Source organism: Aquarana catesbeiana, linkage group LG04 (assembly GCF_042186555.1).
Source record: "Aquarana catesbeiana isolate 2022-GZ linkage group LG04, ASM4218655v1, whole genome shotgun sequence".
In the NCBI taxonomy this organism is placed as follows: Eukaryota; Metazoa; Chordata; class Amphibia; order Anura; family Ranidae; genus Aquarana; species Aquarana catesbeiana.
The window spans coordinates 615,063,485-615,079,485 of NC_133327.1; the positions used below are offsets into that span (position 1 = coordinate 615,063,485).

A 16,001-nucleotide genomic window follows, 5' to 3' on the forward strand; every position below is an offset into this window, starting at 1 on the left:
AATATGGTTGCTCTGTGTCCCATGATGTGCGATAAAGAAACAGCTTTTGGCAAAAACACAGTGAGTATATACAGTATATATTGCAACTGTGTATGTAAAATGACCATGCTACCACAAATTTGCTTGTAAGCAAAACCTGTGCTGTTAAAGCGGAGCTCCGCTTAATTTTTGTTTTTTAAAAGTCAGCAGCTACAAATACTGCAGCTGCTGACTTTTAAAATAAGGACACTTACCTGTCCAGGGCGCCCGCGATGTCGGCACCTGAAGCCGATCTATCCCTCGGCTGTCTGATGCTGCCGCCGCCATCCTCGGTAAGGGAATCAGGAAGTGAAGCCTTGCGGCTTCACTTCCTGTTCCCTACTGCGTATGAGCGACTCACGCTGCGCTATCCCACTGGTCCCTGCTATTTTCTGGGACCCGTGTATCTCCCAGAAAACAGCAGGGGGGGTGGTAAGTGGCGTAGATACCCGCGAGTGGCTTGGGTATCTATGCCCGGAAGTGGGAGCAAAATACCTGTATTAGACAGGTATCTGCTCCCCCCCCCCTCTGAAAGGTGCCAAATGTGACACCGGAGGGGGGAGGAACCGGAAAAGCGGAAGTTCCATTTTTGGGTGGAACTCCGCTTTAAAGAAGAACATATATACTTATATTTCCAGTAGCCCATGTCTTCACAATCTGTCACTCAAATTCCTGTAGTAATGTTTGAACTGGCAAGAGGAACCAGAGCCTGCAACAGTTTGAGTAGGTATTCACACACCCAAAGTGTCCAATGCTGGCAGCAGCTGGGCAGCAGCAAAGTTGTGGAATATTAGAACATGGTCCTACGGAAAGGTAAGTATACATGTTGGTTTTTTTAAAGCAAATTTACAATAATTTTACAAATTATTTTATTTATTTATTTATTTAGTAAAATGCTTAACCTACGCAGTCTTACCCGAAGGCCTTGATGCGCAAAATAAAAGACATTGACATTAAAAGACCTTAGGAGAATCAGCATACCAGCATGACAACATACAGAATAAAAGACTGGGGGTCTGTCCATCACACCCCTTTAAAATTAGGTAACTCCAAAAGCTTGCACAAAAAGTACAGTTTTCAATTTCTTTTGGAATTTCAGAAAGTCATTCTCAAGTCTCAGTTTCAGAGGCAAGGATTTCCAAAATTCAGCTCCTTGTACTTCACTCGTTCTTCCTCCGCATATTTTCTTTTTGAATTTTGGAATCTTCAATATGGCCAAGTTCGCCGATCTCAAGGATCAGGTAGGCACATACTTGATGAAATTTTCCTTCAGGTACTCTGGGCCACATCCATGCAATGCCTTATGGACAAGACACCTCGTTTTGAACAGAACCCGTTCTTTCGTGGGCAGCATTTCGCAACTGTCCTGTGATGACAGGGTGACTTTTATTGTTTTCCTGAGTTTCATATACAATTACTTAATACACAAAGTCAGAAATGTACTAAACATGCACAGTGATAATAAGCAATACTATTAAAGATGAATTCCAGGCAGATATGAATGACACAACTTGATGCAGTTCTGCATATAATGCAATGTAGTGCAAGAAGCAAGCTGATAGGTGAATAGAGCAGAGAGGTGAACTCATGAGTGTGCTGCTTCACCTTTCACTGTCCAATTGCAGGCTAGGCAGTGGGTAAGAGACCTGTAAGGGTTATTGAACTTCAGCAAAGAAGAATCTGGTCTTCTGACCCGCCAGATAGGATTATGCTCTGTGGCAATGATGTGTAAATGTCAGATGACCAGATGCACAGAAAATAAAATCCTTTTTCAGGTAAAACAGCTCCCTTATGTGTATTTCATCTGTACATTTAGCAGTTGCCAGGTGTTCAGCTTTCGGACCGATTGGCGCAAAATTGCAACACTTTGATCAAAATAGGCATTACTCCTGATCAACAAGTAATTGCAAATTGTGATCAAGTAGGTCCTAAAGAAAATCTAGCTAGTGCTATTGAGATAATAAGCAGATCACTTTGATAGTTTTCTATATAATCCAGTCTCTGACTTGAGCTACCCATTCTAATGAAACAGATTACCCAAGTAAATGATTTATACGCGCTTTGCATATGAAGACAAACAGGAACTGTCAAGAACTCTACAATTCTTTTACTAAAAAAAAAAAACAAAAAAACCCCATAATTATCATTGTCGCATCACGTGATTATAAATTCCAAGCTGTAGCCTGAGAAAAAAAATCCTTTTGATAACACCACCTAAAGGCTGGTATTAAGTTACATCTGACCAATAATGAGAACAATGTAGATTCATGTTTCACAGGTTCAGTAACTTGCTATAAAATGCGTTAGCTGCCTCTGACCAGCTGATATATCCTGAAGGGTGAAATCTATCTCAAGTGAAACTCAATTTGAAATATTTAAAGTTCATACTTCTGTCTCAGTGAGCCGAATATCTTCTTTTTTTATGGAATTTTTAACTAGATATGTGCACATTCTGCCACAATGATCTGTAGCCTGTCAAAAATGGTTCCCACCAAATCATGTTCAACATAGCAGTCTCTCCCAATACCAAGTACATGGGAAAAAAAAACGACAATATAGTAAATGAAACAGCAGTTCCAAAAAAGATTAAATTACTCTTAACTGTTGAATGACAGCTACAGTATGCCATACGGGTGTAAAAATAGACTGTGCAAGCCATATTATCTTGCAATATACAGTATTCTGTTTGTAATGGTGCTTCTATGAAAGCACCAGTACAAACTGGTGCCTTCATAGAAGTTGGTATGTTAATTTTTCTAGGGACAGCAACATGCTACGAAAGTGAATAAGTGGGATGTAAAAAAAAGCCCATCCTTAAATAGGAGGACCAAATGGCTTTACCCAAGGGGGCAGATTTATGTACACTGTATCAAAAGCTGAGTTTTTAGCACATACTAATTCCAAAATCACAAACCCTAACTATGAAGTGTGAACTATAGGGAATATAGCAGGAGTCAGAGCCACCTAGCAAGTGCCCCACAATCTGCCATGGTGTGAATGAACTCTTGAATGTAACATTCCAAAGACATTATTAAAAGTGACAATCTGATTGGTTGGAAAATACTGCTCAAAATAGCTTGTTTTACCAAATTTGGCTAATTTCACCAATATTTCCTAAAGTATTATTGGATATAAACAGTTTGGGACATTAGAAGGATCCATTACATTAAGTACCCAGACATGAGACACAAGTGAAATCTAGTATGCTTTTCAGGGCCTTCTGAGTTGTTTTGACTTGTGCCTTTGATTTTGAGATGCTCATGGAGTTGCTTTTCCATTTGCATTGACTTGCATAGGGAAGAAGGGAGCTCAGATGCAAATTAAAGCCGATGAGTTTTAAGTCAGAGCATATCCCCACCAACCATTAGTTCTTTGAAGAACACATTTGCTTTCAGCAACAAACTTCAAATAAAAAAATGGTAGGAAAAATGTCTGCAGTGTATAAATTCTTCCCTTCATAATCCCCGTCCGCTGATTTGCTGCTAGCAACTCTCAGATATAACAATTTCCTCTTGATTCTCTGTTGCTGAAAGTAGAGTTGCCCTTAAATGCATTAAGTGATACCTGAAACGTTTTGCAATCAGTACTGAAGCATTTACAGACCGCACTTCATCTATGAAGAGAACAATTATACTATACCTCGATACTGATGCTTTACCACACAACGAAGGTTGACCCATCTTTTGATAAAGTAGGCTGCAATCCGTAATGTGTTTCCTGAAAAAACAGGCACAGATATGTAAGAAATGAGCTTGCTGATAAATGAAACATTTGCATACCCCTGCCCTCCTGATAAAATCATGTACCTGTCCCTGCAAACTCCTCCAGCCCATCAAAAATTACATAAAATATCATGGGTATTGCCATTTTTTAATCCAAAGGAGTTTTTATTAGTACTCAAACTAGCTTGAATAACAATATCAATGCTGACAAAGGCATACACTTATGTTGAACATATTCAGTCAAAGGAATAGATAAGCAAAGTCTCTGCAATATAGCATACAAAGAAGGGATGTGTTACATAGACTATTGCCAAGTAAGGATGAGCTCCGGCGTGTTCGCATGCTGCACGTGCCGATCCCGCCAGGAAGTCGGCACGGCGCAGCGCTAATCACAGGCAGGGAGACATTTCCCGATGTGTGGCTGCAGAGCTCGGGAAATGTCTCACTGCCTGTGATTAGCGCTGCGCCGTGCCGACTTCCTGGCGGGATCGGCACGTGCAGCATGCGAACACGCCGGAGCTCATCCTTATTGCCAAGTTAAAAAACTCTAGAGCTGGCTATAGATGGATGAAATCTTGGCCGGTTCAGTAGGGACTGGCCGAGATTCAATCTAGCTATGGGCAGGCTACTTGTACTGAAGTCAATTAATCGATCAACATTAGTACAACCAGCCTGTTTTTTCATGCAATCACTGTCGATGGCTATAGCAAGTAGCAATGATCATTTTGTTCTGTTCGGCTCCCAACTGGCAAAACACAACAGCACTGCGGAAGGGATTTCAACATCAACACTGACTGTGTTGATGGGTGAATCAAGCAATTTTCTTTCCTTCCACCCTTGGTGGAAGGAGAGAATATTGTATCATCTATGGCTTGCCTAAGCAATGAGTATACAGTTAACTGCAGCCTCTAGTCACATGATGCAGCCAACTACAAGCCTATTATACAGAATTGGTGGGTAAGTCTACAGTCAGTTTAGATAAGAAGACAGACTACTATAGGGAACCAAGTAGGATGCAAATACAGAAACTCAGCAGATATGGCTTTATGCTTTAAGTCAGTTTAAAAAATACTGTGTAGTTTCAGACAGCACCCTATACCACCCCTCTCATCCCCCTCATCACAACTACAATATATTTTACAGACTCAAGATACAGACATACCCTTCTCCAACAGCAGGGTCCTCATAAGCCTCCTGCCTTGTATGATAATGTAACTGTACTGTCTCCCTTAAAATTGTAAAGTGCTGGGCAAACTGTTGGCACTTTATAAATCCTGTAAAATATTATTATAATAATCCAACTGCTGCTGCCTGTCAAGAGTCCCTGCTTTGTTTGTAGTTATATACTATAAAATTTGACAAGGTCATCTAAACATACAAAGGAACATTGTGGAAATCTCCATGGTAGGTGCTGGAGTGGCACAGGAAAAATGATATCACAGATGAAATGTAAATAAAATTGTGCCTTTGGGAAGGCCACAGTGGCCAGCTAAAAGTCCTTCTGCACTCTGGGTCTGTCATAGTTTTGCAAATAGGGAGACAGTATAGGATAACTTTTGTAGAAATGTATTTATTCTTTAAAAGAAAATGTTCCATGAAACTTGGGAAATGTTTTTTTAAAAACCCTATCCGAAAAGTTTACAGACTCAGTAAAGCCATTTTTAATTGGTTGGCCAGTGAGTGAATTTTCCACCCACTAGGTGTTTCTAAACTTCAATAGTTGAAGTTTTCCTGACAGAATTGTGAGCTCCAAGAAAGTTACTCCTTTGGCACTTCACAAGCTCACCAGATTTACCAGTCCCTCATGATGACAGTGGGAAGAGGCTAAAAACAGTCCTCGCACAGGTTGGTGTTTTGGTTCAGAAGAAGCCTTAAGATGTTTTAAACACTTGGGTGTTGCACTCACTTATATGTCTGCTATGCAAAAACAGCATTGCCCAGAATTCCTACTGCTGGAAAGGTTTTTTGCATAAATGTTTTTGTAATACAGCGGGGAGGAAATAGCTAACGTTTCACAGGAAGAAACTCACCATCTCTAAAGTCAGTGTGAAATATCAACAATGAGACAGCATGTGACAGAATCTGGAATTCTTCCATACATGAATATATCCTTCTAATGGCTGCGTGCCACTAAAACAATGCTATTATCTGTACTGTACATCACCCCTAGGCCTCATTAACCAGAGTCAGTAATAATTATCCACCCATAGAAAGTGCTGTGTATTTTATGTTGGCACAGAAGCAGAACATGTTGGCAACATGTCAGGTTATGGGTATGACACTCTTCATTCACTGTGGTCAATGTTATGTTTCATGTTCAAATCTTTCCAATGAGATGTTTTACCAAAAATAGAAAGTGATCTGTAACACAAAGGAACAAGTACAATAATTTTCCTGCCAGGTAATTCAATGAATATGGAATCTAGACAAATAAGATCAGTTGGCTCAACTAGATTACATAAATGTAGTCGACATTCTCCTATTGTGACCACAGGGCTACCTAAATGCTAGGTGAACATCACTGAAGGTGCTTTGCTCATAAAGGACTAGGAAGCATTAGCAAGTACTTCCAATCTTCCGGAGTCATGGGCATTGATGGTTAGGAAAGTATTTCTAAAGAGGTAGAACTTCTTTGGTCCAGAGTCAGATAGACAGATTACAAATGTATGAAATTCAGCATGATGTCTAGTAACTCTTCCTAGAAGTTAGGGCTCTTTCACACGGGGGATCCGTATGTCCGTTTTTCATCCTTCCGTTTTCGGATGAAAAACGGACATACATGTATCCCTATGGAGCGTCGGATGTCAGCGGTGACATGTCCGCTGACATCCGACGCCGCTCCGATCCGAAAAGTGTAACGGAGGAAAAACCTACTTTTCCATCCATTTTCGGATCGGATCGGGTGACGACGGACACTACGGTCCGTCATCATCCGATCCCCCATAGGGGAGAGCGGCGCTCTGACAGGTCCGTCGCTGCACAGCGTGCAGCGATGGACCTGTCATCTTTCTGCTCAGCGGGGATCGGCGGAGCGATCCCCGCTGAGCCAGCGGGTGTTCACGGGGCGGATCATCACTGATCCGCCCCGTGTGAAAGAGCCCTTATTGTCTTACAAAAATAATATAAGTGCAATCCTTAAACAAATGGCATAGAACCCATAGGCATCTCTTCCACCTAAAATATTTAACATAATTAGAAAAATTTTTTTTAAATGCCCACGGGAAGTTATCAAAGTTCACGCTTGATAAAGTCACCTAAATGTTCCCTGGCACAACCGCAACAGTGTTCTGTGGTTAGGCCAGACAGGTTTTAGCAACTATACAGAATGGGAGGCTACTTTTTTGCTTGGATGACAATGATTCAAACAAGTCAACAACATAAAGGTTCAAACAAAAGAAATTCAATATTTAAGTACGACTAAGGGGATGATTTACATAAACTGGTGCACACAAAATCTGGTGCAGTTCTGCATAGAAACCAATCAGCTTCCACTTTTTTTTGTCAAAGCCTAAACCAGTAGTAAACCGGTACAATAAAATAAAAAAACTTTCCCCTGCAAAATATTAACATAATGTGCTAGTATGCATCGCATATTACCACATTATGAAATACTTACCTTAAAACAAAGCCCTCCAACAATGTCACCATCTTCCACCCATTCTTCCTTCCGGGTTCGTGTACACTGGCTTTGTGAGTGGCCGGAGCCGTAATTAAGGCACAGCGCTCTGAGTTGCCGGACCTTCAGAGAGCATGCGTCGGGGATGTTACCGGCTGCATCCTGGGTGAATATCTAATTTTACCTACAGGTAAGCCTTATTATAGGCTTACCTGTAGGTAAAAATCACAAAGCAGACTTTACCACCTCCTTAGTTTATCAAGCTGAAGTTAGAAGCCGATTGGCTACCATGCACAGCTGCACCAGATTTTGCACTCTCCAGTTTTAGTAAATTAATCTCAAAGTGTCCTGATTTCAGTCACATCAAAATGTGATTTGACTGGCCATTTAGGAAAGACATCCCAAATAGAATATCATGAGCAAAAAAGTTTTTACATACAACAGGCCAGAACACTTATGAATCTTTACACTGCTCTGGTTATCACTTACAGCAAGGAAAAATTTAGTGATGTAGAACACTTTTGGTAGCTGAGTAGTGCATTTCTTATCCATAAATCAGACAAAAAAAGGAAATATTGGGAGCAAAGAGGGACAGAGGGATTAGGTACCAACTGAGAGACAGTGAAGGACTTATTAATGTTCGCTACACCTTTACACCACTTCTCTAGAAAAGACTCACTAAATGTAAACTATAATGGTTTAGGGTCAATGTTTTTTATTACATACACATACTGTATATACACACAAAAATAATACAGGACAAAGAATTTCCAGAGTACTTTGTGTTAGCTAATGAGATATCCCTTTCAGATACTGTTACTCATTATTAAAAACTTTGGACAGAGCCAGAGGAATGGTGATGGGTCTTTCAAACCAACAACAGGTGTTTTACTCTATTTTACCACTCATTTTGAAAATGCATGTAAAGGAAAAAATAAAAAAACACGTGCTCCACCTGCTGGCTGAATAAAAAAATTTTTTTTTCATATTTACTTAAAGGAGAAGTACAGCCAATGCTAGTTTGGCTGTATTTCTCCCGTGGATTACAGGAGTGCAGTTTGTTCTGCACTCCTGTGACCCATTTTCAGCAGACAGTGGGCTAAAATTCACTGTCGGCTGACATCACAGAGCAGTCCAGGCTGGGGAAAGATTGTGACAATATGGGCAGGATCATCCCACAACACCGGATCAGCACCTGGCTCAGGCTCGCAGCAAGCTGTAGAGAGCCTGAGCCAGCCGCTCCCACCCCCTCCACAGCTCAGCACTCCAGTGAGGGTGGAGGGGCAGAGCAGACAGCGGTGATCGACAGTGACCAGCTCTCTGCTCACAGAGCTCTGAGAATCAAGCAATCAGTGGTGTTTGTTCTCAGTCTTAGAGCTGGCAGGTGACAGATGCTGCTTTTACCTAGGTAAGTATGATTTTGAAAAAACAGAACTTCTCTTTTAAGCAAAACATTTTCACACACATACTGTACATTTATTGTGACTGAGTCTGGGCTAACCTTGGCAGACAAGGTGGTGGATGGGATGGGAGATATTTGTCATCTAGAATGTAGATTAGGGTTTTTGTGTGCTCCAGGGACACCTGGTGAGCGAAAATAAGTCAGCCTGCCTTTAAGAGGCTGATTGTAAAAGTTCCTCCTTTGGGCAAGTAGCTTGAAATGTGATATTGGGTGGGTACACAGCCTAACCATCCCGGTCCACAAGTCCAGCTGACAGAATACTTGGCTCATTATAGAAGGCCCAGGAAGCCTCACGGGAAAAGGTTCTTACAAGTAAACTGACAGAGGATGGAGAACTCGCCTATCAGACTGGCAGCGTAAAAGCCTACTATATGATGAACTCTGTTTTATGTGCTGAAGCAAGCAGGACTGTTTCTTTGCTGAAGCAAAGCTGTTTACTGTTAACTTGATACGTTAAAATAAGCATGGGATCAGTAATCCCCTAAAGAGACTATACTGAATGGTGCCTTCCTGCCATAGAGCTACCATGTGAGAAAGTCCCCTTGCACAAAGAAAATATATGTACAGTATATACTGTATATACAGTGCCTTGAAAAAGTATTCATACCCCTTGAAATTTTCCACATTTTGTCATGTTACAACCAAACACGTAAATGTATTTTATTGGGATTTTATGTGATAGACCAACACAAAGTGGCACATAATTGTGAAGAGGAAAGAAAATGATAAACGGTTTTCAAAATGTTTTACAAATAAATATGTGAAATGTGTGGCGTGCATTTGTATTCCGCCCCCCTGAGTCAATACTTTGTAGAACCACCTTTCACTGAAATTACAGCTGCAAGTCTTTTTGGGTATGTCTCTACCAGCTTTGCACATCTAGATAGTGACATTTTTGCCCATTCTTCCTTGCAAAATAGCTCAAGCTCTGTCAAATTGGAAGGAGAGCGTCTGAACAGCAATTTTCAAGTCTTGCCACAGATTCTCAATTGGATTTAGGTCTGGACTTTGACTGGACCATTCTAACATATGAATATGCTTTGGTCTAATCCATTCCATTGTAGCTCTGGTTGTATGTTTAGGGTCGTTGTCCTGCTGGAAGGTAAACCTCCGCCCCACTCTCAAGTCTTTTGCAGATTCCAACAGGTTTTCTTCTAAGATTGCCCTGTAGTTGGCTCCATCCATCTTCTCATCAACTCTGTCCAGCTTGCCTGCTCCTGCTTAAGAAAAGCATCCTCACAACATGATGCTGCCATCACCATGTTTCACGGAGGGGATGGTGTGTTCAGGGTGATGTGCAGTGCTCATTTTCTGCCAGGCATAGCGTTTTGCTTTTAGGCCAAAAAGTTACATTTTGGTCTCATCTCACCAGAGCACCTTCTTCCACATGTTTGCTGTGTCCCCCACATGGCCTCTCACAAACTGCAAACAGGACTTCTTATGGCTTTTCTTTCAACAATGGCTTTCTTCTTGCCTCTTTTCCATAAAGCCCAGCTTTGTGAAGTTCTCCCAGCTAAGCTGTGGATCTCTGCAGCTCCCCCAGAGTTAACATGGGCCTCTTGGCTGTTGCTCTGATTAATGCTCTCCTTGCCTGGCCTGTAAGTTTAGGTGGTTGGCCATGTCTTGGTAGGTTTGCAGTTGTGCCATACCCTTTCAATTTTCGGATGATGGATTGATTAGTGCTCCGTGAGATGTTCAAAGCTTGAGATATTTTCTTTACAACCTAACCTAAACTTTTCCACAACTCTATCCCTGACCTGTCTGGTGTGTTCTTTGGCCTTCATGGTGCTGTTTGTTCATTAAGGTTCTCTATCAAACCTCTGAGGGCTTCGCAGAAAAAAAATTAAAGGAACACTTTGAAAACACATCAGATCTCAATGGGGAAAAATATTATTCTGGATATCTATACTGATATGGACTGGGTAATGTGTTAGGAACGAAAGGATGCCACATGGAAATGAAATTTATCAACCAACAGAGGGCTGAATTCCAAGACACCCAAAAATCAAAGTGAAAAGATGATGCATCAGGCTAGTCCATTTTTCTGAAATGTCATTGCAGCAACTCAAAATGGTACTCAGTAGATTTTATGGCCCCCACATGCTTGTATGCATGCCTGACAATGTATGGGGCATGTTCCTAATGAGATGAGAGATGGTGTCCTGGGGTATTTCCTCCCAGATCTGGACCAGGGCATCACTGAGCTCCTGAAAAGACTGAGGTGTCATAATGTCCCAGATGTATTGGATTTAGGTCAGGCGAGTGTGGGGGCCATTCAATAGTATCAACTCCTTCATCCTCCAGGAACTGGCTGCATACTCTCGCCACATGAGGCCAGACATTGTCGTACACCAAGAGGAACCCAAGACCCATTGCACTAGCGTTGGGTCTGACAATGGGTTCAAAGATTTCATCCCGATACCTAATGGCAGTCAGGGTGCCATTGTCTAGCCTGTAGAGGTCTGTGTGTACCTCCATGGATATGCCTCCCCAGACCATCACTAACCCACCATGAAAATGGTAATGCTGAACAATGTAACAGGCAGCATAACGTTCTCCACGGTTTCTCAAGACCCTTTCATGTCTGTCACATGTGCTCAGGGTGAACCTGCTCTCATTTGTGAAAAGCACAAGGTGCTAGTGGCGGACCTGCCAATTCTGGTGTTCAATGGCAAATGCCAATCGAGCTCCATGGTGCCGGGCAGTGAGCACAGGACCCACTAGAGGAAGTCAGGTCCTCAGGCCACCCTCATGAAGTCTGTTTCTGATTGTTTGATCATAGACATTCACGCCAGTGGCCTGCTGGAGGTCATTTTGTAGTGCTCTGGCAGTGCTCATCCTGTTCCTCCTTGCACAAAGGAGCAGATACTGGTCCTGCTGATGGGTTAAGGACCTTCTATGGCCTGGTCCAGGTCTCCTAGAGTAACTGCCTGTCTCCTCGAATCTCCTCCATGCTCTTGAGACTGTGTTGGGAGACACAGAAAACCTTCTGGCAATGGCACATATTTTTGTGCCATCCTGGAGGAGTTGGACTGCCTGTGCAACCTCTATAGGGTCCAGGTATCGCTTCATGCTACCAGTAGTACACTGACCCTAGCCAAATGCAAAACTAGTGAAAAACTGTCAGAAAAGAGGAGTAGGGAAAAAAATGTCAGTTGTCTCCACCTTTAAAACCATTCCTGTTTTGGAGGTCGTCTCATTGTTGCCCATCTAGTGCACCTGTTGTTAATTTCATTAACACCAAATCAGTTAACAACCCCCTCTACTTCTTAACTGACTAGATCAATATTGCAGGAGTTTATTTGACTTGATGCTATACTCTGACTAAAAAGTGTTCCTTTATTTTTTTTGAGCAGTGCATCTATATAAATCGATACACACACTGTATATACAGTAGAGCTGTCAGAAACCATGAAATCAGGCCGAGACAGAAGTACAGTTAAATCACACTTGTTTAATAATAAAAGTAAAAAGTCAAAACACATGGCCAAAGTTCAGTAACCGAAATGGAAAGTCAGCCAAGCCAAAAGTCAGACCCACTGGGCTGAACGGCTTAAGTAGGCAGGACTGACAAGCAGGATATCAACAGCTGAGTAACTGTGGAGACATAGGAGCTGACAATTAGCCGACAGCTGAGCGGCCAGCTCTGAGAAGGAAGGGCTGAGCCCAGCCCTGACAAGAGCTGCACGATTCTGGCTAAAATGGGAATCACAATATTTTGCTTAGAATAAAGATAAAGATAACTCGTGGTGTAACATCATCTTTCACATTATACTAAAAAATTGGGCTAACTTTACTGTTTATTTTTATTGTTTATTCATTGAAGTGTATTTTTTTCCCAAAAAATTGCGTTTGAAAGACCGCTGCACAAATGCAGTGTGAAATAAAATATTGCAACAACCGCCATTTTATTCTCTAGGGTCTCTGCTAAAATATATAAATTATATATATATAAAATGTTAGGAGGTTCCAAGTAATTTTCTAGCAGAAAATACTGATTTTAACTTGTAAGCAACAAGTGTCAGAGATAGTTTTAGTCTTTAAGTGGTTAAACTGACTTAATTTACAGACTGAAGTTCATTCCTTTGATCTAAAAGATGTCTTGCTTATAGTTATTTCCCAGCGCTGACAATGTTAATAAAGATTTGCCTTTTTTTGTTTTTTTGTTTTTGACAGCTGTGAGTGAGTGGAGAACGTCCCTGCACAGCTGCATAGAGATCGTGATGGGAGGGTTGAATCGAAATCGTGATTTTTTTAACCACTTCAGCCCCGGAAGGTTTTACCCCCTTCCTGACCAGAGCACTTTTTACAATTCGGCACTGCGTCGCTTTAACTGCTAATTGCGCGGTCATGCAATGCTGTACCCAAACGAAATTTGCGTCCTTTTCTTCCCACAAATAGAGCTTTCTTTTGATGGTATTTGATCACCTCTGCCGTTTTTATTTTTTGCACTATACACGGAAAAAGACCGAAAATTTTGAAAAAAAATGATATTTTCTACTTTTTGTTCTAAAAAAAATCCAATAAACTCAATTTTAGTCATACATTTAGGCCAAAATGTATTCGGCCACATGTCTTTGGTAGAAAAAATGTCAATAAGTGTATATTTATTGGTTTGCGCAAAAGTTATAGCGCCTACAAACTAGGGTACATTTTCTGGAATTTACACAGCCTTTAATTTATGACTGCCTATGTCGTTTCTTGAGGTGCTAAAATGGCAGGGCAGTACAAAACCCCCACAAATGACCCCATTTTGGAAAGTAGACACCCCAAGGAATTTGCTGAGAGGCATGTTGAGCCCATTGAATATTCATTTTTTTTGTCCCAAGTGATTGAATAATGACAAAAAAAAAAAAAAAATTACAAAAAGTTGTCACTAAATGATATATTGCTCACACAGGCCATGGGCATATGTGGAATTGCACCCCAAAATACATTTAGCTGCTTCTCCTGAGTATGGGGATACCACATGTGTGGGACTTTTTGGGAGCCTAGCCGCGTACGGGGCCCCGAAAACCAATCACTGCCTTCAGGATTTCTAAGGGCGTACATTTTTGATTTTACTCCTCACTACCTATCACAGATTTGAAGGCCATAAAATGCCCAGATGGCATAAAACCCCCCCAAATGCCCCCATTTTGGAAAGTAGACACCCCAAGCTATTTGCTTTGAGGCATGTTGAGTCCATGGAATGTTTTATATTTTGACACAAGTTGCGGGAAAGTGACAAATTTTTTTTTTTTTTTGCACAAAGTTGTCACTAAATGATATATTGCTCACACAGGCCATGGGCATATGTGGAATTGCACCCCAAAATACATTTAGCTGCTTCTCCTGAGTACGGGGATACCACATGTGTGGGACTTTTTTGGAGCCTAGCCGCGTACGGGGCCCCAAAAACCAATCACTGCCTTCAGGATTTCTAAGGGCGTACATTTTTGATTTTACTCCTCACTACCTATCGCAGTTTCGGAGGCCATGGAATGCCCAGGTGGCACAAACCCCCCCCAAATGACCCCATTTTGGAAAGTAGACACCCCAAGCTATTTGCTGAGAGGCATGGTGAGTATTTTGCAGCTCTCATTTGTTTTTGAAAATAAAGAAAGACGAGAAAAAAAAATTTTTTTTTTCTTTTTTCAATTTTCAAAACTTTGTGACAAAAAGTGAGGTCTGCAAAATACTCACTATACCTCTCATCAAATAGCTTGGGGTGTCTACTTTCCAAAATGGGGTCATTTGGGGGGGGGTTTTGCCACCTGGGCATTCCATGGCCTCCGAGACTGTGATAGGCAGTGAAGAGTGAAATCAAAAATTTACGGCCTTAGAAAGCCTGAAGGCGGTGCTTGGTTTTCGGGGTCCCGTACGCGGCTAGGCTCCCAAAAAGTCTCATACATGTGGTATCCCCGTACTCAGGAGAAGCAACAGAATGTATTTTGGGGTGTAATTTCACATATTCCCATGGCATGTTTGAGCAATATATCATTTAGTGACAACTTTGCGCAAAAAAAAATAAAAAAAATAAAAAATTGTCTCTTTCCCGCAACTTGTGTCACAATATAAAATATTCCATGGACTCGACATGCCTCTCAGCAAATAGCTTGGGGTGTCTACTTTCCAAAATGGGGTCATTTGGGGGGGTTTTGAACTGTCCTGGCATTTTATGCACAACATCTAGAAGCTTATGTCACACATCACCCACTCTTCTAACCACTTGAAGACAAAGCCCTTTCTGACACTTTTTGATTACATAAAAAAATAATTTTTTTTTGCAAGAAAATTACTTTGAACCCCCAAACATTATATATTTTTTTAAAGCAAATGCCCTACAGATTAAAATGGTGGGTGTTTCATTTTTTTTTTTCACACAGTATTTGCGCAGCGATTTTTCAAACGCATTTTTTGGGGAAAAAACACACTTTTTTAAAATTTAATGCACTAAAACACACTATATTGCCCAAATGTTTGATGAAATAAAAAAGATGATCTTAGGCCGAGTACATGGATACCAAACATGACATGCTTTAAAATTGCGCACAAACGTGCAGTGGCGACAAACTAAATACATTTTTAAAAGCCTTTAAAAGCCTTTACAGGTTACCACTTTAGATTTACAGAGGAGGTCTACTGCTAAAATTACTGCCCTCGATCTGACGTTCGCGGTGATACCTCACATGCATGGTGCAATTGCTGTTTACATTTGACGCCAGACCGACGCTTGCGTTCGCCTTAGCGCGAGAGCAGGGGGGACAGGGGTGCTTTTTTTTTTTTCTTTATTATTATTATTTTTTTATCTTATTTTTAAACTGTTCCTTTCATTTTTTTTTTTTTAAATCATTTTTATTGTTATCTCAGGGAATGTAAATATCCCCTATCATAGCAATAGGTAGTGACAGGTACTCTTTTTTGCAAAAATTGGGGTCTATTAGACCCTAGATTTCTCCTCTGCCCTCAAAGCATCTGACCACACCAAGATCGGTGTGATAAAATGCTTTCCCAATTTCCCAATGGCGCTGTTTACATCCGGCGAAATCTAAGTCATAAAATGCTCGTAGCTTCCGGTTTCTTAGGCCATAGAGATGTTTGGAGCCACTCTGGTCTCTGATCAGCTCTATGGTCAGCTGGCTGAATCACCGGCTGCATTCTCAGGTTCCCTGTTGAGACAGGAGAGCCAGAGAAAAACACG

The 16,001-nt window shown here is 41.3% G+C and overlaps 1 protein-coding gene across 2 annotated transcripts in view; it reads right to left on the reverse strand.

The window, feature by feature from the left end:
• SLX4IP (SLX4 interacting protein) overlaps positions 1–16,001 on the reverse strand; it is a 324,078-nt gene that overhangs the window by 71,609 nt on the left and 236,468 nt on the right. For both annotated transcript variants that reach the window (XM_073628269.1, XM_073628272.1), the window contains one exon: positions 3,658–3,735. In XM_073628269.1, coding sequence (XP_073484370.1) covers positions 3,658–3,735 — 78 coding nt within the window. The remainder of the gene's footprint in view (positions 1–3,657; positions 3,736–16,001) is intronic.